Here is a 24,625-nt window from a genome sequence, read left to right on the forward strand (position 1 = left end):
CGTCTTTTGTCATGTTTATCCAGCAGATTAGCTGATGCAAAGTGAGGAGATCATTCCCCACGTCTCCTGAAAACAACTCGAGATACAAACGATCATTAACGGACGCGTGCTCGAATACACATGAAACCGAGGAAATCCTTCTTTTGCATCTCAATCAATTGTCTATGAAGACAGTGCTTCACTGCAGTTTGCATGGGGGTGGATGGGAGGGGAGGAGGGAGCAAAGAGGGGGTGTTCCTCCTTGACCCCTCCTCCTCACCCACTATGTGAAAAAAAACTTGACCAGCCCCCTTCCCATTCCCATGGATCGTATTACGGGAGCTGGGAGACATCTGCTCCGCCACTAACAACGGAGCGCGTCCCCGTGTCTCAGACCTGCGACCGATCCCTCTCCCATGGTGCCCTCTCCTCCTGCTGCCCTAGGCTACCCACAATTGTGATCTCTCCGTTTATTTGCGCCGCGATCATGAGGAGCCACATTGCATGTCCCATGCTGTAGTTCCCCCCGGACAGAACCCATTCCCGGCTCCATCCCTACACCGCGTCCGAGAGGCGAGTAGCGGCGGCGGAGCGAGCGGCAGCCCCGGTGCCATCGAGCAGCACATTTCTTTTTGTCTGTGCGCTCCGCAGGCTGCAGGCTGACGGCTTTTTTGGTGGCTTCGCATCCCCTTCCGCTGCTGGACTAGATTTTCGTAGGAAAGGACAACGAAGGGCGGATGAACAACACACAGATCTCCATGTCTGCCGTTTGATTTAATCTGCGTTTTGTGTCTTTCCGGGAGCTTTTTTGTTTGTTTTTGACACCATGGAGTCGGTGGAGAAGGAGTGTGGAGCGCTGGGTGGATTATTCCAGGCCATCGTGAACGACATGAAGGTAACACACACACTCACGTTTACATTAAAGTAGACAGGGATATTATCTGACCTTTGTGGTTGCACGGTCGCATATTTTTACTGCCTTTGTCTCTTATACCGGGTCCTCCCCCACTGGAAACACCGCTGCAGGACATATCGAGAGATGAAACATGTTTCCCTTTGTGTTATTTGCATAATGTGCAGCAGGTCTGTCAGGCACTGGATATATTCAACAATAGGCTACTTAAAACAATGAGTCAGCTTGTATTAAACTGCTATCTAAAACTGAAATCAGCAACTAAAATGTCTATTTTGGTAGGACCTAGTTGGTGGTGGCTTTATGTGTTTGGTTCAGGGGTCAACCCAACATGAGTAGAAATAGTTTATTATTATTAACAATTATTCGTTATTGTTTTTCTGAAAGGAAGGGAAAAAGAGCTATCACAATTGGGATATAATTACAATGTTGTTGATCTCAGTGCAAATGTTCTGGGCTGCCATTTGACCCCAAACAACTGTTCCCCCCTCACCCCCCAGCCTCCAAGGCTTCCTAGATTAAATGTCAGACTCAGAAGGATGCTCTGATAGAAAATAAGCGGTTCCATCACCACATCCTCCTGGACAGAAACAGGCATGAAAGGTTATTGATTGCATTTCCTGATGTTTGGCCTTGTGGCAGGAAACTCCACTTTACCAATATGTAGCTCACTGAACATTTAAACCAGGCCTTACTTTAGTAACTGAATCGCCCCACCATGCATGTTTATTCTTTAAAACATGAGTCCCCCACCTTTCTAAATCATTTCTTGAGCAGGATATAGATGCTTCCCATTATCTATTACACACTGTGTTTGTATGTGTTGGGGGAGGGGTCAAGTCAAGGAAGTGGAACCAGGGTGGTCTGTTGTTCAGCACAACAGATGGAAAGTGTGAACTCATTCATCAGGCCTGGAGGCAGCTCCCAGTCAGTCCCCTCATTGTGCAGGACGCTCATGCTACATAAGTGTCAATAAGAGTGAACAAGTCGAGTATCAGGCGGCACTTTCCACCTAACAGATTTATTATTGATTGCTGGCTCACAGGCTGTGGTGCTTCTGACTCACTATTTATGTCCCTGCGTTTATCCAATGAAATCAGCTCTCGGCCATTGGCAGCGCTGCTTTGGTTTCCTATATTTCCCCTTTGTGGTGTGCTCATAGGCCAGAGAGGGAGAGACAGGCGCACTTAGAACGAGGCAGTCTGTGTATTGATAAGCAGTGCAGATGAATGAGACTGAAGCCCTTAGTCAGCACAGTGTCCATGTCCCCTGTCTGAGACAGACATCTGACCTCATTCCTTCCGCCTGGCTGGTCCACACAGGCCTGTCAGAGCAGCTTTACCCCCCGGGAGCAACGCAGCAGCACGGCTTTCCTGTGCTGATCTTGCGGATTGTGAACAATGTTACAGTATAGTGTACAATTACCCACATGATACTTAAACACTGCACTTGGAGAACCAAAACACTTTTTACAGACTGTACTGACAAAATGTGATGATATAAGCACCACCTGTTGGTGATATAACTCTCTGACAAAGCTGCAGGGAAATAAGTAGGAGGCAGTGGCAGAAAAGGACTACAATGATTCAGCTGGATTACATCAGCAATCAAGATTTAGGTCAGCCATGGATGTGAATATGGATGTGACTCCAAGCCTCCGTGTGTGGGAAAGCAACCACCTTTAAAATGCCCTTGAGCAACGCTGCGCGCCACCTCCGAGGATAATGGTTTTGACCTCGCCCCGCAGTGAATGGCATGGAAGGAAGAGCCTTTCCTTCTTTCCTTCCTCTGTTTGTCTCCCATCACCTCCCAGGGAGCTGCAGGGTGTGGATGAGGAGAGAACTGCGAGTCCCACCCTCCCACTGCTGTGTACATGTAGTCTCCCTGCCTGCTCCTTCACCCTCCTCCCTCAGCTGTCTTGGCAGCGCATCCCTGCTCCCCCCGGGAGTCACAGGCCACACAAGCTAATTAGACACCTGTTGGAGTGCAGACAGCCAGCCCGGGAGGATCATGGCAAACGTTTTTCTAGTGTTCAATGGCTCCTTAAATCACTTTCTAAGGCAGAGAGTTAAACAGTAGATGTTACAGCAGAACTGATGAAGAGCAAGACTGTTTTTCAGATTGCAAACTGACTATATATAGTCAGGATGTGTGGCCTCTTTTGGCTCGTCTCCATCTAAGGGGCAAACGTGGATTATGCCCTTCATCTCCTTTCTCCAGGGCTCAAGCTCTTGCTCTAATGGGATCTAGCCTTGAATGTGTTTTATGTTTGGCTTCTGCTCTTGCAGCTCAAGGCTGCGTGTGATGATCCTTGGGTAAATCTAATCCAGATTTTTCAAAGACCAGCCCTACTACCTGCCCGGTGCACATAAATACTCTGATATAAGAGCTTATGCATGTTCAAAGGATATCCAAACATGTGAACACACATACCAGCCCACAGCACAGAACCAGCGTGTAGAGGGCATTTAGGATGATTGAGGACAATTATTACACAAGTACACTGAGACATTAAGTTAACCTTTTTAAAGACGAGTCAGAGCACGGAGCTAATACGCCAACCTGTCTTTAACCTCAGGGTAAAGAGCCAAGCTCCATCGTGTTTTTGCTTGTGACTTATATTTCAACTTTGTGTTGTATCCTGTCAAGGAGCTTATTATGTATTTTTAAATATGCAGTCATACTGTGTGTGTGTTTTGTGTGTGTGTTTGAGAAGCTATCCCTGTGCACTTAAATGTCCTTGGAGAGATATTTGTTTGACTCTTTTTTTTGTTTCTTTTTTCTTATCAGAGCTCTTACCCTGTTTGGGAAGACTTCAGTGCCAAGGCCACAAAACTGCACTCTCAACTCAGGTGAGAAGTGTTTCCAGAGAATAGTGAAACCTGGATGCTAAAAGTATTTAAGCAATATATACAAACTTGCATGTGCCATTTTATTTTCAGGACCACAATTCTGGCAGCAGTGGCCTTTTTAGATGCCTTTCAGAAGGTGGCGGACTTGGCTACCAACTCAAGAGGTAAGTGGGAGGATTCTTCTATTAATACAAGCTCTCATACTGGGAAGACTGAAAGAAGTGGTGGAAAAAAAAGCCAAATTCAAGACAACAATGGCCGCTCCAATATGTTGCAATAGCATAAGTTATTACTTATTGTAGGTCGCTTTGGATAAAAGCTTCAGCCAAATGCAATGTTAATGTTCTCCTGACTGGCTTCAGCAAGACTTTGATTGACAGATTGGTCATCCATTCACCAAATATTCCATCTTAACTGTTCCCACATTTTGAAAGCCTACTAGCAAATCTTACCCTATAGAGAAAATACTACAAGTACATGAATTGTGTATCAGAATGAGTTTGCTGCAGAACTATAATGTAAGAAAACTATTGGACAGGCAGTGTGTCGCCCCCAAGATGCAATCCTGCCACTCTGAGATGGTCAAAGTTGGGATAGCTCTGGCGGTGAGGGTGGGGGGGGGTTGCAGCTCAGAGAAGTGAAAATCTGAGCTTATTGTTTCTTGGGTCTTAATGAGGTCTGCTGATCTCCTTTGTCACCCCGCTACTGGCAGCAGACAGGCTGGCCGGAGAGGCGGCTGATTAACACAGATTTCTTTGGAGTTGATCGTAGAGAGCCGTATGTAGGTCAAAAAAACTGTACAAGCGTGCAAAGTCTCCTGACACACATGCAACACAATCACACAAGCATAGACGCACACAGACACACACACACAGATATTCAAAGAGTGACAGCTGCCACCTGACCCGCGGGTCACATGCCAACATGCTTTTAAAGAGTTAGCACTAGCACAGCCCCCTACTGACCACTTACTGCTGCAGCAACTAAAGAGGCACTTCTTCCACTATGTTCACACATTCTCACCAGTTTTACTCCAACAGCCTGGCCAGTAACCGTACAGTTTATTACCATGATGGCGTACATCGACTTTAAATGATTCCCGATGTGAGTGCAAGATGAAGAAAGGTAGACTAGGGTCAACACACTATAGCAGCTGGCAGCCTTCCTCAATAAAAAGAGGTACAGGGCCGTACTTCAAAGGAGGAGAGTACTGTAAAGAAAGTTGAACAGCAGAATGATAGATGGACCACAGTGAGATGAGAAGAGAGGTGCACTGAGTTTTACAGCGATGGATGCATACAATCCCTCAAAGTGTGTCACTCATACGCCCTCTCACTTTTCTCTGCTGGACATTAACTGTAGGATTAATGTCAGGCCACAGACTGAATGAGTGGTGGAGAGAACACTGCGTGATGAGACTTTGTTTGAGTAAGAGGAAAAATGAACCTGGGTTTAGAATGTTTAATTGAGACACAAATTGATGGGTAAAAAATGAAGACATTTTTTTATCATATAAAAAATTGAACTATTGACGGTCTATGGATGGGTCTGTTGGTTTGGCCACTTTGGTCATAATATAAAGGATGAATCCTAATAGTTTTTGTAAGAACCTCAGTTTTTATCCAGTGCCAATGGTTTGATTTGATTGGTCCAATTATTTATTCTATTTTAGGATGAATGTTATGCTAAACTAATGGTATTCGCTTTAGCTTGCTATGCTAGCATTAGCAGTTACCTGAAAGCAGCACTCTACTGAAGTACAGCTACCGGCGTGGCTATTAACTTTTAGACTTTTTTTTTGACTGATGGCCATACAAAATAAGCAATTTAAAGTCACCACTTCTAGAGTTTCTTTGTCTACTAATTGCTTAGTTGATGAATTATTTTAGAACGTTTTTTATGACTTTTTTTCTAAGAAACGCATCCGAACATCTCATGCTAACACAAGATTTAAAGTGTTGCTTTTGTTGGATTTGTGGAGAAACTCAGTTACATCGACTAATTGATAAAAGAGTGTTGATTGACTAATCATTTCTTCAGTCGAGGATAGACCTAGTTATTGTATGCCGAGAAAATATCTTTAAAATAATTGAATATAGACCGACTCATTCTGCTTGTGGAGTGTTGTCGTAGAACGTAATTTGATGTATCAAATGTTCAGCCCACAAATTGAATCCACCAATATAAACAAAACATCTTTGTTCATAGTGGCTTTTGTTTTTTCCGAAAATGATTCCTAGGAATCTAATTCTGCATTGTTTATGTGCTTTTTAACCAGCACACCATTTCATTCCCACTTCTCCTGTGGGAGCCATGTTAGTCATTGCGTGCTTGAACCCCAGCAATTAATTTAACGGGAGGAATGTCGATATTTACTGGAGCTGGTTCGTAGTGGGTTGGGATAACCTTTGAACCCAACGCTGCGTGCTGCACGGAAACTTGTTTAGAGTTATAATCCTAAAATACATTGGCATCCAGATGTTCCACTCTTTCCTCTTGCTTTTGCACTAGTCTGTTCGGGAAACGCTGGTAGATAAATGGAGATTACTTGCTCACCGTTTAGAAAGTTTCAGTTTTCCCCCCCCCTCTCTGCCTTCCTTCACGTGCGTGTGGGTCTGTCTGCCTGCAGCGAGCATGTTTATCTCAGCGTCTGCACCGCCATATAGGGCTCATAGCGCTTCGGGGGGGCTGACCCTCGGCTGTGAACTATTGGCCGGCATCGCTGTCACCCCGATTCCCCTCTCGTGTTTGGGGACAAGCTGCAGCTGCTGGCACAGCTGGATGTTTCATCGCCATCTTCTTCTGCTTCCTTTAATCTACCTTTGACACACTCGTCACCCCTTCAACTCTCACACAGTCTCGCTCCAGACTGTTCACGTTTCCCTGCCAAGAAAAGCAACATTTCCCCTCGCTTAGTGCTTCTTGAGTGATCCAGCGAGAGATGACGGTGAATGAAAGAGGGTTTTATGATTTCCTGTCCTGACGCATTTAGTTGTCTCTTAGCTTTTCATACATACCCCATAAGAGCTGTATTAAATTTGGGACCATCCCCCCCATTTCCACCTCATACAACCCCCTCTCATGTTCACATTTAGGCTTCCTCTTGCCCCTGTTGTCCATTTTTAGAGTTTATGGTCACGGCCATGGCGTCAGTGTCTGTGTTTTATGAAGCAGCTGGAGGAGTCGGCTGCCAGGCGTTTTGGCACCGTGTCTGACAGCGCTGTTTCTCTAAGATTTGCTGATGGATATATGTCTGTCTCTCACATCTGGGTACAATAAAGGCCTGCCGACCACAACGTCTGTATTAGATCTATGTATTGGGAGAATGTTAGCCTTTTTGATTCTTCTTCGAGTCCGTAGCAATCTCAGATGTCGTTCTGCCAGTATCGGGCACAGGCCACAGCTGATGGGGTAGGTTCTGCCAGGTCTTCTGGACTGCACCGGGGGGCATCGGCACATTCCAGTAGGTGGGACATTGTCTGCACTGATCCACAGCTGCACATGTCTTCTGTGGTGTAGTTCCACACTTTCATCAGTGCTTTGCACCTCCCCTGTTCCACACGCAGTCTATTACATTTTTGATTATAAATGTTTCATGTTTCAACAACCATCTTTCTCCGAGGGCTTTGTTTCAGTTTAGCTTGATGGCTTTTGGTGTGTCTAGGCCATATTTGTCCTTCATTTAAAATAGTTTTGTCTATTTGAGAGGACCAAACCCATGGAGAATAGTGGGCTCTGTTTGGTGGTTTGTTGTTGCTGAATGACATATGATATAGTGTATGGTTGACTTAATTTTTTCCCCTTTTGTACATGGTTGAATTAGGTAGAGGTCAAAGAGCCGGCATTTCCAGGCTAATGGTCCATCAGGAGATGAAATGCAGGCTCCATATTTTTTTCCGAGAGTGTAGTTAGAGGGTGGGTTTGGCCATGGTTGGGGGTTGTGGTTGTAGTGGGATTTCCACAGCTCTGGATATCCAGGCTAGGCAGAGGCGTTTAGCTAATCCTCTTAGCCCCACTCTGTAACACACAGACAGAGACTGCCTTCGCTTCCCTTCCTGATCAGCAACCCCCAGCTTTAAAAATTCACACTCTGGGATCACCGGTCAGACTGCGATGCGCTGCAAGTTTGTCCTCATCAACGCTCACTAAACCTCTCTCTCTTTACACATGTGTGCCAGAGAGCGTGTGGAGCCTGTACACCATTACTAAAACATTACAGTTCCATTGGGCCATTGCAAACTGTCTATCTTTCTTTCTCCTACTCATTCAGTCCTTACTCAGTGGAGGAATGGATGAAGGTATGTTAGTAGATCAGTGTCTCAGCGAAGCGGTAATCTGCTTGGCCCCTGTGCTACTCTGGGTTGGCAGATGGGACGGATATCCCTACCAGCCATCTGGACAGCCTGGCATGGACGAGAGGCGGCCGTGGCCTAGTGCAGAGCGAGATCAGAGGATTACTGTCCCCTGCACTGTCCCAACAGCGTAGCTATTTTTTACCGACATGTCAAATAATGAGAGTGCGACCCACGTGACCGGCCCTGACATCCATCAAGCCTGACATTTCATGTTCGAGCCCAATATGAGCTTGTATTGTACCAGTACAGGGGAGCTTAGAGACACATAGGGTTGACTTTGTAACAAGGGTTTATGGATTTGAAATGGACATACATGTACATGTTGTCTCTTCAATGAATTCACTGGCTGATGCATTCTGGTCCTGCTGATGCTATGTGAGGCTATTCAGGTATTTCATGACCCACAGCCAATAAGTATCAATAAGGGCCCCTTATTTCTTTCTCAAATGTCTACCTTAGGTGTACGAAAAGCTTCCTACACAGCTCTCCATGTATTTCTGGGGAGTTTATTGGTCTTTAAACTCAAATCTCAATGTAGTCGTCGCCGCATAAATGAAAGTTTTCCAACTATTGTAATGACTACATGCACAGGGTCAAGTGGCTGAGACCACGATGTGAGGAACAGGCACAAAAGGGTGCCTGTTATAATATAATAATAATAATAATAATGGAAAGAAAAACAAATAGTTATGTTCTGCATACGTTTCTCTTTGAGTTTAAATACCAAACTAAGTAAACAAACATGAGGCTTGAGAGGAACACTGTGTTCCACTTTATCCTCAACACAAACTCACTGTGGAAGGGAGCTGGAGAGGGGAGGGAAAACACACCAGAGAGCCTGATGGAGGAATGTAAGGGAGGACATTAAAGAGGGAATGAGAGGGAGAAACTAGATGAGAGTGGAGGACCGCTGATAGGATCACATGATTTGTGTTGTGATCATTTCTAGCGTTCTTAAATATTTCTCAATGTGCTGTTTTATGGTTTACATCAAAATACTGTGACCAAAGTCATTTAGTTAACCATTCTAGCATATTGGCACTGGTGATGGCAATGTTAACCAGTCAGTCGGTCCACCACGTTAGTCCAGACATCCATAATCCGCAGAGGATGAATCCTACTAACTAAATACAATATTGCTCTTGTGCCAACATGGGGGAAGGGGCATTCTTGGTTATTGGTCGAAAGTCTAAACTTGTGGTGGAACAACAACCATGCAACTTGGTACAAGCATTCATGTTCCCCTCAAGATTAATTTCCGTAATGTTTTCGATCCCGTGGCTTTTTCATATGCTGACATTCTCATCAACCTCAGCTGTATTGTGTGTTGAATGCTTACTAACACGCGTTGTAAGATAGTGAACTTGAATGTACACTTTTCAGCTTAAGTATTGGGATGTTAGCTTTGTCATTGGGAGTGTGTTAGCATGCATATAAGATACTATGTTTTAGATCTAAGCAACAATGTGTCTAATCCTCACAAAGCTGCTAGCATGGCTGTAGCATTGTCAGGTTTTAAAATGGGAATACTTAAATCTTTTTTTGGTAAGGGCTTCCAGTTCTAGTTTTTTTTTATTCAAGCAGTTGAAGGTATTGTTGTCAAACTCAATCATTATGGGGAAAAGATATCTGTTTAACTTATGAGGACTTACTAGGTAGAACGTTCCAGTATAATCTACTGTTTTTGTAGAAGAGAAGACATTTCAGTCCAACCACCCACATGGAAAGGTTTTCATTATTATTATTATGTGACTATAAAGTATGCACAGGGTTTATATTTGACACCTAGGCCCTGACTGGCTTCTCCCACAAACTTGTCTCTAAGGAAAATGTGGAGTGATGATAATAAACCTCCCCTCAGGGTAACTTATGACTCACAGGCTACAGGTGGTGGATGAAAAACAGCAGAGGTGTCGGCATTGTGCGGAGGATTGTTTGCAAATGAGCTACTTTGGCAGAACAAGAGAGTGGGCAGAACTTTTTCAGCTGAGACAAAGACAACCTCCACGGACCGCTGCCTCAAAGTCAGTGTCTGGCTGTTAATACTTTCAGTTTAAATACGTCTGGGTTCTTTTTTGTATTGCATATGATCCTCCAGTTTCCCCTTTCGAGGTGAGGTGAAGACAATCCTCTCTGTTCTCTCTACTTATTTCAGGATAAACGACTTCTTTCTATCCTCACTTTATCCTATTTCGCATTTCTCTCTCTGTCTTCCAGTTTTCATCTCCAATGAAACAGCACATCTGGACTGGGGGCGGCATTTATTTTCAGCAGCATTTATGTCCTCGAACAGGAAGCTTCTTTAACAGAAAAATATCACTTCCTCCTCCTCTTCCTCCTCCTCCTCCTCCTCTTCCTCCTCCTCCTCCTCATACTCCTTCTCCAGTCTCGTCCTAATGCACTCCAGAACTTTTTTATACCACATCAAGAGACACCAACCTCTGTGGCTGTTTGTCGCTGTGAGGTGAAACTTGCTGTGCATTGAGGCCAGACAACAATGGGATATGTGTGTGAGTGTGTGAGTGACTTAAACAATTGATCCTGAAGCCGTTTCCTCTGCCTTTCATTTGTGTTGTTGCTTGTAAGAGGAGACATTCCACATGAAAGGAAGTGAATCAAAGGTTTTGAATGTTGTTCTTGTTTCTCCAAAGTTCAATCATGAACATCCTCACCGTCACTAAGGGATAGGTCAATTTCCAAATGTGAAGATTTGCTACATTTCTTTTCATTATCGCATGGTGAATTTCATATCTATGATATTTGGCTGTTTCCAAAAATATATATATATATATATATATATATATATATATATATATATATATATATATATATATATATATATATACAAAAAAAAAAAAAAGTTCCTTATTTGGTGTAAGAAGAAGTAAAAGTCAAGTTTGTGACAAAACGAAGGCTTGCCAGTTTATCATTTCTAAAAACTAGATATTCATTTTGTAAGGAGGAAAACAATCTCAAAATAAAATAGGGGGTATTTCTTATTTGTACAAGCACAGCAGTGGGTTCTGTGTCTTGATTGTTTTGATGTCATTGAAGACAATAAATAAAAACAATCATGGCCTATTTTTCTTTTCTAACAAAGTAATTTTGATGTGAAACCCCCTCAATCCAACACAGTCCCACCACACCAGGCTTTGTCAACAAAGTAAAATACACTTTTAATCTCAATCAGTCGGCAGATGAAACATTTACATATAACCGAGTGAAACAGTCGTTCACAATCACGAACAAAGAATCTTGTGAAATGCTTTGAAGTCCGTCTCTTAAGAACGTGAATATACTTACATTTTAGATCAGAGAGATTCAATAGAGTTTCTCAAAAGACTTGCACACTGTCTGTGTCTGTCATCCACAATTAAAGTAACTTTGTTCAGATCTAGGACTCCACTATTCCACTCTTGTTCCTCAATCGATGTCCGTGCGGCGCTCTTATCTGCTTTCTCTTCCCTCTATCAGAAGCTATTGCTCCCTTACCAGAAGAAGCACAGGAGGATTTATATTTTTTGAATACTGACGTCTCCCAAGCAGACACTACGGCAGAACTCCAGCTGCGCTTTGAAGCAAATGTTTGATGATTTGAATGTATGATAGTTTTTGAATTCAGAAATCTCAGCGGCATATTTGCTCAAGTAGTAGCTACACGAAAGCAGTGGAGCTTTAAAAAAATCAAAGCAATGCCTCTTCATCCTCTTTTTGTTTCTTCTCTTTACTGACAAAACATTTTTGCACTGTGTTTTCGGTTTCTTTGAGAAGATAAACGCACAAAGATCCTGTTGGTGTTGGAAAAACGTATTTTTTGGGCCTGATGTGGGAGATTTTGTGCTGTTGCACCTGCAGCAGCAAACACTTCCTCTGCCCTCTGACTGCCCAAAGCCAGCCGGCACCTCGGCAGTGTGTACCCTCTTTCATCCTCACTTCTCATCCCACGGCCCCTTTCATCCATCAGTGGCCTCCGCTGTGTCCCTGCCAGGTCACACTCTGTAGCACTTAAAAGGCGCGAGGGAGGCGAAAGGCAGGAGGCTTAACTGTTCATGCAGGCGACGCCAAAGGTGCCAAGGTGAGCAATAAGTGTTGTCTCACGGATGATGGAATTTCCTTTGCTAAGCGGCAAACTTTGTGAGAGCTTAGCAAAAAATGATATTCCTGGAAGTGTTACTGTGAGGGTGTTCTGTACCTTTTCGTTCTACAGCCCACATAAACATGCTTTATTGACACAGGAAGCAGAGAAAGAGGGAGCACCCACTCGAGTCAGGAGAACTGGATTCAGCTTGAGAACTCTAACAACAGCAGAATCTCACTGTAGTCTCCAGTGCGCATGAAACCTGAGCCGATCAGCAGGGTTTACATGCTGAAAGGGAGAGATAGTTAAGCTACCATGTTGAAGACATCAGGGAGTGAGACCTGTGGCGGTTTAGCTCCTGGCTCCTGGCTCCTGGCAGGAGAGCCCCCTATAAAGCAGACCCATTAAAGCACTCCTCCTACCCCGAGAAACCGGAGTTAATCAGAACCAGAGATTTGGATGGAACCACTCGCTAAACACCCGGACCACACTGTGCTGCTCCTGGATCCTGGAGCTTTAAAACAGTGGTGGAATGTGATGGAATACGTTTACCGAAGTACAATTTAATGTTTACTGTACTTTACCTATTTTCATTGTATGCTACTTAATACTTGTATTCCACTACATTTTGGTAGCCAAAATGGTATTCAAAAAAATCAATCAACTAAAAAATAAACATTGCCATAATATTGGTTAAAGAATCCAGCAGCAGTATATAAAGTAACCAAAATGAAATCCACATTTACTAGCTTTGATACACAATAATGTTAAAAATACTTATAACCCATTCATATAATATATGTGATTAAAAAATGGGCCATAACACATAATGTCTACTAATCTCTAATAAGTAAGATTGCAAATACAGGAATTTTACTCGTAACAGCATTTTTACAATTTATTATTGCTATTTTCACTTCTGGGAAAGATTTGATGACTTCTTCCAACTCCCCCCAACAGTAGGGTTTTGACGTTTCCACCAACAATCCTATGTACTCGACAACAAACATAGCAGATCTGTTGGCAATTCATATGTGTTTTCGGCTTACATATTGGACCAGCTGCCTTTTTAGCTTCGGCGACATGCATGGCAGCAGCTCTGTTCTGATAAACTACACATTACTGTTCAGTTGCATATACGTGTCCCAAGATATACGGCTATGTTACATCATAGCTCTCTTCCATCCTGGTCTGTGTTTTACTTCATGAATGCACGTGTGGGTGTCTGCTACCAGGAAGGCCGTGCTTCCCCTGAAGCCCCAGGGGTCCAAGTCTGCTAAATAATCACTTTCCCAGCTCCTACACACATTTAGCCACGTTTCATGCTACTACAAAGTCCTGTATTAATAGACTAAGATATGGAGGTAGTTGGTATATTATATTTTTAAAGCCCAACATCTAAGTTTGTGAAACTGCTTCAAAGGGCTTGAACAACAAATAACAATCTCAAATGGGGGACAAAAGGAGGGAACATTTGGAAACTAGAGTAAGTCTTCTAATTCAACATAAGAAATCCTTCTCGAAAAAGACCAAAACAACCAATTAGTTTACTCTTCATCTAAAAATGTAATGGGGCAGCCCTACATTTGAAAAAAGTAATTTACAGTTTTAAACATGTGGTTACAGTTGTAAATAAAACAAAACAAAACCAAGGCAGATTTACGGAGCCCTGAGGCCTGTACTACGAAGCCGGATTTTCGCTTAGCGAGCTAACTTCAGGGAAAACTCTGGGTTTCCGGTCCTACGACGCTGGTTCTCTTTTTAGTGGGCTAGATCTCCATGGTAACTTATGCTGAACGGCTAACCTGGTCCGGAGCAGGTTAGGTTCCAGGATAAGAGATCAACTCAGTGAAAGCACCGCCTCAGCTCAGTGTGCGGAGTTTAAAGCTATCAAGTCATATTACAGGAGAAAGGAAATACAGAAAAACTGCCGTTGCAGGAAAGACGGCCGGCAAAAATCAACTGACTGTGTGAACGTGAACATTTATAGAATATCCCCTCCCATCTTCAGAGCAATCTGACTATTATAGCATTAGCGTTAAGAAAGCTTACTTAAATATCTGCCACAACACAAGTAACCGGATCAAAGTAAAATGACGTACTGTGAGTGCAGACTTCGATGTGTCCCATTATCATTCATATCACATCATAATGTATAATATATTTCCTTATCTGAGTCAGCTTCTTGAGCCGTATCTGGCCGTGCAACACTTACAGTGTCACATACTGTATGCAGAAGTATTATTTTAAGCAACACATTAAAGGTCCCATGTCATGCTTTTCTGGTTATTACCCGTCCCCTTGTGTGTTATGAAGGTTTTTCTGCATGTAAACGGTCTGCAAAGTCACAAACCCTCAAAGTACACCCTGTAGCGAGTAAAACTCTAACACAGAAAAGACCTGTCTGTGCTGCCCCAAAACGCAGAGATTTTTGTTTTTCCATTGTTTTCTTCCTGGGTATGGTGACGTGCCCATACCAAAATGGACCCATTGGTCCAAAATGGACCAATCCGTGGAGCTCCTCACACACACACTCTCTTTTAGCAGCGAGAATGTGACGCACTGGGGGGGGGGGTGCTAGTGGAGCCTCGCAGCGCGGCAAAACTGTGGCGCGCTTACACTGTAGGTGCGCCGGGTTCGGGGGTGCGGGGGGGGATGCGGGTGCTAGTGGAGCACCCCCCCTTCCCGCGTCCATTTGCGATGTCTCGCAGCAAGCAGGAAACCACACCAGTAAGCCAGCTCCTCGCAGCAGCGAGCCAGTGGGCGAGCTGACCAATCAGAGCACACTGGGCTCACAGGGAGGGGGGGGCAGAAAAAGTATCTTGTGCGCACGAAAAAGTATCTTGTGCGCACGAGAAAGTATCTTGTGCGAACGAGAAAGTATATCGTGCGCACAAATTAATAAAGCGTGGCCTCGTTTTATTTAAATTGAGGCCACGAATTACATCTCGTGCGCACAAATTACATCTCGTGCGCACGAATTAATACAACGTGACCTCGTTTTATTCATTTTTCTCTCTATGAACCCTCCAGGGCTCCGTACAGATTACTTGGGTAGGTAAAGAAAAAAGATAATTGATCAGATTTGGTCTATGTATTACATTTACACAAGTTAAAGAGGACTTTTTGTCTTATACAGAGACACAAACGACAGTCTCCTGTAATAGGTCCTGTGTTTGTGTCACACCAACATGACCTTTCTTTAAGTAGATTTCAGCAGACTTTACATTGTATTAGTAATACACAAAAATACCATAATAAGGGAAAATAAATATCCTTCGAAAAGTAATTGTCAATTCAGTTTTGTAGTACGGGAACACATATGAGACCGAGCAGCAGAGGAAGGACTTATATTAGGATGGGTGGAAGGATGACTGTTATTTATTTTTTCAGTTTGAAATCTGCAACATTTCAATCCCTCCTCCCAGCTTGTATATGTTTGTCACATGCCTGAGTGCATGCAGGGTGCTGTGGGAGTGAATCGCTGCAGCTCTGTCCATCCGGTGGAGGCCAGAGGCCAGCAGGTTTCTCGGACATAGGCAGGAAGCCTCTGGACCTCCCCAGGATGTAGCTGTCGGCTGATCCCCCTCTGGGAAGGGGAGGAGGCGAGGAGGAGACGGCAGAGGAAGAGGAGGGGAGAGGAAGAGAAATTGGCAGGTGTGGATGGGACAGGAGAGTGGGGGTTGGGGGCTCTTGCTGGCCGATGGTGACATTGGGGAGGTCTGTTATACAGATAAAAGAGCCCCCTCTTTCTCCTTCAGTCTCCCTCCATCCTGTAAGAGCTGATTTGCAGCTGTAGGCTCCTGTAATGCATTTAAGAGAAGAAAGTCAGAAAAGGAGAGATGCATAACCTGCGCGCGCACATGTCCTGTGTGCACTTTTCTCCTATGACTTCATGCAGCACTGAATAAAGGCCGCTACATGACAGAAACTCAACACCAGTCCTTTAATGATGAACACCTCTCGCGCTATTTATAGCAAGAGCTCAGTGTATAGATTCCACATGTTCACTAAATCACTTTCTGCTGGTGGTGTAACGTCTGCGTGTGATACAGCTGGATGACCTTTCACCCCCCCCCCTCTCTCATTCACGTAGAAAATCAGCGCAGACACAGGACAGAGCCTTTGTCTTTTTTCTACATCTGCCATACAAGATGGAGCCCAGATCTGTTGCTCGGTTTCTTTGAACTGCATCAACTATCACTGAAGTTGACAGCCGAGTGGTGAAATGTTCTTTGAGCTGGCACTGTGACGTGATATCAGCCGGAGATGGTGGTAACCTAGTTTCTTTTTGTGATAACTTGAAAAATAGCACAGATCTCACCGGACGTCCATATGGAGCATTCCTTACTGAGTGTCTGATTTCAACCTCGTTAAATTGGTTGTGTGTTTCTTTTTTGTTTTATTCTATGCATCACTTACAGTCTGTTTTTTTACAGTGTTGAAGTCGGTTTCTCTTCTCGTGCGTCCGCCCTGCATGAATGGTGTTTAGGAAACAGAGAGAACAGGAAAGGCAGAGCAGGCCGGGAAGAATAGAGGGATATCCCCTTACAGGGTTCCCTCCTTTTTCCTCCAGGATAGAGGGGGTGAGAACTTCGGAAAGGGTGGGGGGATGGTAAATCACACCACCTGTCCACACACAAACCTGTGCACATGCGTTCCAAAAAATCACATGTGAATACAAACACAAGCATGCATGCCTCCGCTCTGAGGTCTGTCTGCTGCTGAGAGAGGTCCTCTCTCTTTCCCTTTGTGTGTGTCTGTGTTTGGCTAGAGACCCTCAGATTAGCCCTATGTGGCCCAGATTACAACCGGATCAGTGCTGGCACATATTACACCAGCCTGTGAACCTTCATTGGGACAGTGGGCCAGCCTGGGCTTTAGGGGCTGAAAAACCCATTTAATTACACTTCAGTGGAGAGGAGAAGTACAGTCACTGATTTACACAAGCTGTTGTTTATACTGTTGTGGTGTGAGTAACGCACGCAATCCCGGAAGTGTCAAAAGGATAAATGCATGTTTTGTGAAGCGGGAGCTGGGAGTGGAAGGTTTTAGTTTACAGTGTCACATTTGCTTTCCCCAAACAAATGTGACTTTTATGGGGTCTGCTTTTACAATCAGCACTCTTCCCCCTAGTGGCTGCAAAGGGAAACACACACGAGGGAAACACACGGATAAATCCATCTGACAGTACAGGAATAAACCTTGCAAAAGGCTCTCTTGATGACGTCTCATCCGTAGAAAAACCTATTTTTCAATCTGCAATTTGAAATGAAAACCTCTTATGTAGTGGCTGATCATTTGTTTGTTTTGTCTCATCCAAGGTGCCACCAGGGACGTCGGCTCAGCTCTGACTAGGATGTGCATGCGACACCGCAGCATTGAGACAAAATTACGCCACTTCACCAAGTAAGTGTCACTGGCTTCCCCCCCCCCATTGCAATTTTCGTACCTCTCTTACTTTGAGAGGATTATTTTGATCCAAGGTCCCATCCCATCCCTGTTGACCTCCCTCTCTGCCACTCTTCACTGAGTGTTTTTGCGCCATGGATGGAAGTAAAGCTATTTGTTATGCCTCTCACTCTCTCTTCTCACACTGTGCCTCCTTGTCACTGCAGTGCTCTTATGGAAGGCCTGGTTACGCCTCTCCAGGACAGAATAGAGGAATGGAAGAAGACAGCCAATCAACTGGACAAAGACCATGCCAAAGGTGAACAACATGGAAATACAAACTATAAATATGTGTTTGTGAGAACTGTAAATTTGACAGGAGCTGACTTTTTTTTTGGTTGCTCTACGCAGAATACAAGAGGTCTCGTCAGGAAATCAAAAGGAAGTCGCTGGATACCATAAAACTCCAGAAAAAAGCAAGAAAAGGTGAGAAAACACTTCCCACTATGGCAAGAATGTGTAATTGATCAACCTCCCACACCTTCATTGACATTTTAAGGCAGATATTAATGAAGTATGCTGTGCTGCTGGTCTCTTTTCTGCTCTAATGGTTCAGATTAAACTGGCGCCATCTAGAGTGTAGCATCAGAAATGACAACTCAACCAAATTTCAAAAGCTCCTTTCCAGCTTTGGGTGATTTACAGCTTCTACCTCATAAATCAAAGAAATTATCTTCTTTCCTGGCTGTGTTTGCATTAGCCCCTACTGCTGGATGTAATTAAACGCCTATTTTCATACAGGATTTACTGCAAGCCAGTAGTACGGTCTGGTCATAAACATGCAATGTGCCCTGATGTGATACAGCTAACATTGCCTGTTCTTCTGTCTCTCCTCCCCTGCCTGTCCCTGCAACCTCTCCTCTATTTCTTTCTGGCTATTTCCCCTGGCTGTAGAGCTTCTAGGTATGTCTGCTGTGCTCCATGACATAGTTTTTAAAGGCATTGTAATCATTCTTTAAACAAACTGCCAGTAAAAAAACTGTGTTTTCTTAGCATTTTTTGTTTAAGAAAAGGAATTGTTTGACATTTTGAGAAATTGGATTATTGAATTTCCTGCAGAGAGATGAGAAGAGGATAGCACTCTCCACTGAATGCTAAAGAGGCTACCACCAGCAGCCTTTTAGATAGCTTTAAACAAAGGCTGTAAACAGGGGGAAACGGCTACCCTTGCTTCAGTAACAAAACTACCTATCAACCTTTTTTATAATAATCTAATTCATCTCTTTTTGTATTCATACAAACAAATTAAATTGTACAAACTACATAGTGCTATGTTAGTTAGTTAGTTAGTTAGTTAGTTAGTTAGCTAGCTAGCTAGCTTGCTCCTTTTCCCTGTTATTAGCCTCTATGCTAACCTAAGCTAACCAGCTGCCCGATGTAGCTTTATGTTTTGATTGGTGTCTTCTCATTTAACTCTTAAAAGAAAGCAACTTTCCCCAAATATCTAACATTGAGTAATCTTTTACCTGAACTTGAAACTCATAGTCGAAATCCAAACATTGAAGATGTAAGTTATACATGTAAATAAACAGGCTTAGGTCATGGCAGGAATAGAACAGGTGTTCCTAATGGCATTACCGACAGCTCTGTTCTATTTAAGTATCCACAACGCAGTGCAACAGGACCCTTAAACTGAAGCAGCTAAATGGTATTTATTTAGCCATCATAAAATGTATCACTCATTCAAATGCAGCCTTTCAACTCCCTAAAAGCCTCTTAATAAAGTAAGAACTGCCACTTTTTGGCAATGTATCTCTTAGACAATCTTTCATTCCTCTCAGTAATTTTAGCGTCTTTGTCTTGAGCTGACATTTGGCTCCCCTTAGCTAAGTGCTAAAAAACACTCCCAGAGACCTAAACTTTGGTTTTAAGGGCCTATTAATTGGCAAGCTGTCATTCTCATGGGACTCTTAATTTAATCAGTGTCATATTATACGCTGGTGCTCTGCAATATTAGCCAATTAAACTGCTATTTCTAAAACGCATAGAAGGTGCCAGTCAAAGTATAAAAGACAATAGGACTGTTGGAATAACTATGATATAAGAAACATAGCAAAAACCAAATCTGTGCAATCGTTTTCTACATAAGCTGATGAAAGATATTTGTTTTCTTCAGTTGGGCTATAGACATTTTATAAAGAATAAAACATGGGGTAGACATCTGGAAAAAAAATCCAGATTGGTGGATGACAGGGGTCTTGTTTAGTACAGAATATCTGCAGACAAAACTATTTTTCTTACTTATATTTTTCAAGTTTATAGATAGTTACAATGAGTGCATTGTTTAAGATTAAACCAAAAATGGTAAGATATATCAGGTGTTTTCTTCTGGCAGAAGTTGACGCCTTCAGTGACAGAAAATATGGCATCTCCATTGTCATTTTCATTGCAACCTTTTATTCTTTTGCCTTCCATCCATCATCTAGTGTCATTGTGGTTTGCAATCATGAATAACTCTTTAGAAATTCTCTTAACATCCATTTCAGGACATTCAAGTCACCACCAGTTGTTTTGCATCAGTTCACGATTGTTGACATGTTTTAGCGTCCACTCATTCCCATGAACATGAATCATTTGAGTGTAATGTTTACACAGCAATTTATCATTATGTGTTCTAATCATCTCTCGTTTTTTTTTACTCTTTCCCTCCTCCCTGAACTATGTCCACTTTTCTTCCTTCACATCGTTATCATCCGCCCCTCAATTTCTCAATCTCTCTTCATTCCTCCTCCTCTCTTATCATTCTTTACTTAACCCTCCTCACATCTTCCCTCCCTCCGCCCTCCCCTCTTCTGTGTGTCTGCACCCTTTGCTTTGCATTTTAATAGGCCGGGGTAACTTGCGCCCCCAGCTGGACAGTGCCATGCAGGACGTGAGTGACATGTACCTGCTGATGGAGGAGACGGAGAAGCAGGCGGTGCGCAGAGCCCTGCTGGAGGAGAGGGGGCGTTACTGTACTTTCATTACCCTGCTGCAGCCTGTGGTGGTGAGGAACATTTAGACTGTGTTCACCTCGCGGGTGTAAATACATGTTTTGCAGATGTGGGAAGTAGTGGAGTACAAATACTTCGTTACTGTACCTAAGTACATTTTTCTGGTAACGTTACTTTACTCCACTACTTATTTTTCTGATTACTTTTTACTTTTCTTTCATACATTTTTAACACAAATGCCTGTACTTTATACTTCTTACATTTTCAAAACAGGCTCGTTACTTTAGTTTTAATCTGTGTTTGGAGGCATGATCATTATTATTTAGAGTCATTGCGTGTCTATTGATTTGAACACGATCCGTGTATCCATCATTTCCTGGTCTTCTCTAAACAAGAGGGACCAATGAAAACGTTGTCATTTTGTCGTTGTTCAGCATCAAAACGTTCATTAGCTAACAATGACATTATTGTTCTATTCATATAAAGTGAGGTCAGGTACTCTTTAAAACTGTTGGTAGTTATGGGTACTTTTTACTGAAGTACATTTCGAAGCCCATCCTTCTTTACTTTTACTTGAGTAAAGAAGTTTAGTCAGTACTTCTACTTTTACCAGAGTATTTTTAAACACGAGTATCTGTACTTCTACTTGAGTAAAGGATGTGTGTACTTTGCCATCTCTGATGTTTTGCTTTGTTGCTGATGTAGTCTCTGTTTAATTTGACCCATCCTGTTTTCCCCCTCCAGAATGCAGAGATAGCCATGCTGGGAGAAATAACACATTTACAGCCAATTGTTGATGACCTCACTTTGCTGACTGAAGACCCCCACAAGCTGCCACCCGCCAGTGAGCAGGTAAGGGCTGATAATGATTCTACTGATGCTGCTGCTACACTTATTATCTGACATGCACAGATGGGCAGGTTATTTTGATCAAAATCAAATCCACTTTGTGTGATTACAGTTCACAGTTTTAATGAGTCTGTTGATTCTATCCTTTTATAATAATGATCAATAGGATCAAAACAAACACATAATCGATCCAACAAACAATCATTTTTGGTATAACAAAAGCCTTACAAAACATACTTTGTGTCAGGGGGCAGAGAAGTTCAGATTTATTTACTCTTATGTTTTTATTTTACATAACTAAGACTATAGACGAGACTATTATTCCAATAGAGATAAATGACGGTGTCCCTGGTATATTATATACAAAAATAGGTCCTGTGCCTTGGAGCATAACATGCGTGGCTATATATGCTCGTGAAAAAAGTTGCTAACACATAATTATACTATTAACTCCTTATTGAGTAACACTTGCTTACAAATACAATGCCTAGCTGTTTCAGGAAATTATAAAGCCTTTTCTGAAATCGACATACCTTCCCTATTACGATTGCACCACACCATGGCTAAGCTGAGTGATTTCAAATGAATTCTTCCCCCTTGAGCACAGCTTGTCGAATAACTTTTGAGGGGGATGAGGATACAAGTCATAATTAGCATTTTTTGTATTACTATTTTAACAATTACACGTATATATCATCACCATCATGATTATGTGTTGCCGCAGGTCATCCGGGACCTGAAGGGCTCCGACTACAGCTGGTCCTACCAGACCCCTCCTTCCTCCCCAAGCAGCACAGGCTCCAGGAAGAGCAGCATGTGCAGGTATAAACACACTCGTATACACACACCCACCCCTTGTTGCTCTTTGTTCTCTGTTCAACGTGCATTTAAGCAATAGCTCACGACAGGCCGTGGTATATGCTCATTATATCACAGCTAAGGGGCGTGGTTCGGCCCGACGCGAAGCGGAGGGTCGACAACCCCCTTAGCTGTGATATAATGAGCATATATCACGGCCTGAAGTGAGCTATTGCTTTTATAAAACGGTTACCAAGTGTGGCAATATGAAAGAAAAATACACACTCTAATTTAAATAGTTTTTATTAGTAAATAATGATGTTCAAAATAAAATAGTCCCTCTGTTGCCTTCTGCACGAAACATAGTGCGAGGTGGTTGCTATGCAACAACACTAACAACAGCTAGCGAACATATTAGACAGAGAGCGTTGATCCATTATTTGGCTATTTATTTACATTAATGTGTATGTTGCCGTTTATTGTGCACCCACTGAAAAACTGTCCAGCATCAGTAGCATGGCTTACGTGGTTACTTGTATAGGCTGAGGTTGTTCTAGGCTGTTGCTTGGCGTGGCGAGAATATTGCTCCACTTTCTCCGGTCCCCGAGATTCGGCTTCCAGTAGCTCTGGAGAGAGCTTTCGCACCTGTGGCCACTAACGGTCATAATTTCTCTGCTTTGTTTCAAGACCCGCATCAGAAAGCTTTTGAATGGTGATACTTTTCCAGTTGGTCGACCTGCTCTTCACGTAGCTCTACATGTCGTCGTTTAGGTGCTTTTTGTTCTGGAGATAGGCACTCCTCAATCCACTCCTCCATAGTAAGACCCCCCCCCCCCGGAGGTCGAAGTTAATCTTAAATGTTTTTGCGGACCTTTTTGATTACAGATTTGAAAACATCGTTGCTCGCTTTAAAAGTAGCACAATTCATTATGTCAAACCTTGGAAAGTATCTAAATATCCCTGCCCTAATGCCAAAGGAACTGCACACTGAATATGTTTTTGCCGTTTGATGTCTATGTCTGGACCGTTGCGTAAAAAGGAGGGTTTCTGCCCCGTTACTTCTCCGCTGCTTTCTTGTTCCAGTTTGAAAAGCAAACTGCAAGCAGTTTGCTTTTCGGCCCAACTGTATACTGTTTATCTCAGACGCGGAGGGTTACTGAGTTGTTGTGAAAAGTAACTTACAATTCTACCCGTGGTATACGCTCAGTATACCACGGCTAAGAACCAATCAGATTGCTTGATTTTACTTGTCCGTTTTATAATTGTTTCATATACCATGTCAGATGTGTTGCTACGGGCGGATTATTATTCATGCTGGATCTGAGCTGTCATGTTGTGTTGAGTAAACACCTATGCGCAGTCTTGATTTCAACTCTGTTATTATACCAAAAAGCAAAGAAAAAAATGTATAAAGTATGTCATGAATACAGGTGCTGGGGACCTCCTCCCCCCACCACTACACAGCTACACTATCAGTGACAGGCGACATGCACTACACGGTGTATCTCGCCAGCTTCTCCGCACGTGCTCGGGGCAGATTTGCACTTCTCAAGCTTCTTACAGCCAGATTAGCTCCAAAGCTGTAAAACATTACAGCCTGACAGCCGTGATCCTAGACGAGAACCAAGTTTTGCATATTTGAAAGTCTAATGATGAAAAATGTGGGTCAAAAGAGCATTTTGGGTCAGGAGAGGAGATTCTCTTTACATATAAACCCTTGAAATGTTCAGTTAAAGGAACATCAAACCTCCAGTCACCCTGCTTTAATGTTACAGTTCATGACATAACATCACTGATATCTTTACCAATTAACACAGCAGCATATTTTTTGTATTCTACATTTATTGTCAACGCAGCCACTTAAAGGAATGATGCAAAACCGGCTTGACCGATGTCGATGTTTTGGTTAATAAACATAATAATAAATTGTATTTCTATAGCGCTTTAGTTCATCATTAAAAAGCTTTTTCATAACAAAGCATGTCATGATTCAGTTGTGGGGGATTTTCAGTGGTATATGGACATTCAAAAAAAGTGGCCTTTTATGTGCAGACCTACTTGGTTATTCATCTGTTTCTGATCAAAAGACAAACACAATCCAAAACGGAAGAAAAACAAGCTCTCTGAAAGCTTATTAAAAGACACAGATGAGAGAGAAAGGGGCATAAGGACAGTGTAATGAATCATTTATAGTTATTTCATTTGTCATATTTAGTTTGGCATTCCTCCACAAGCCTCATCCCAGGGGAAAAAGATTAAGGAGAAGTGATAACTTCAGATCAATTCCGGAGGGAGAGGGGGAGAAGTACAGAGGGAAGGTGAGACGCATAAGTTTCACATTTTCAAACGCGTGGGTGACAAAGAGAAGCAACGCTAAGTGAGAATGACAGAGCAGGAGACACAAAGCAAAGACAGAT

The 24,625-nt window shown here is 42.9% G+C and overlaps 1 protein-coding gene across 5 annotated transcripts in view; it reads left to right on the top strand.

Annotated features, from left to right (window-relative positions):
- Window positions 1-306: 306 nt before the first annotated feature.
- mtss1la (MTSS I-BAR domain containing 2a) overlaps window positions 307-24,625 on the top strand; it is a 30,319-nt gene continuing 6,000 nt past the window's right edge. For 2 of the 5 annotated variants that reach the window (XM_034141634.1, XM_034141636.1), the window contains exons 1-10: window positions 308-874; window positions 3,683-3,744; window positions 3,835-3,908; window positions 17,502-17,586; window positions 17,796-17,887; window positions 17,980-18,054; window positions 18,523-18,531; window positions 20,457-20,614; window positions 21,306-21,413; window positions 22,135-22,232. In XM_034141634.1, the coding sequence (XP_033997525.1) occupies window positions 806-874; window positions 3,683-3,744; window positions 3,835-3,908; window positions 17,502-17,586; window positions 17,796-17,887; window positions 17,980-18,054; window positions 18,523-18,531; window positions 20,457-20,614; window positions 21,306-21,413; window positions 22,135-22,232 (830 nt within the window). In that variant the 5' untranslated portion in view covers window positions 308-805. Of the gene's footprint in view, window positions 875-3,682; window positions 3,745-3,834; window positions 3,909-17,501; window positions 17,587-17,795; window positions 17,888-17,979; window positions 18,055-18,522; window positions 18,532-20,456; window positions 20,615-21,305; window positions 21,414-22,134; window positions 22,233-24,625 lie in introns of all 5 variants that reach the window. The other 3 variants (XM_034141638.1, XM_034141635.1, XM_034141637.1) reach the window with 3 other exon arrangements.

This window comes from Trematomus bernacchii, unplaced genomic scaffold (assembly GCF_902827165.1).
Source record: "Trematomus bernacchii unplaced genomic scaffold, fTreBer1.1, whole genome shotgun sequence".
NCBI lineage: Eukaryota > Metazoa > Chordata > Actinopteri > Perciformes > Nototheniidae > Trematomus > Trematomus bernacchii.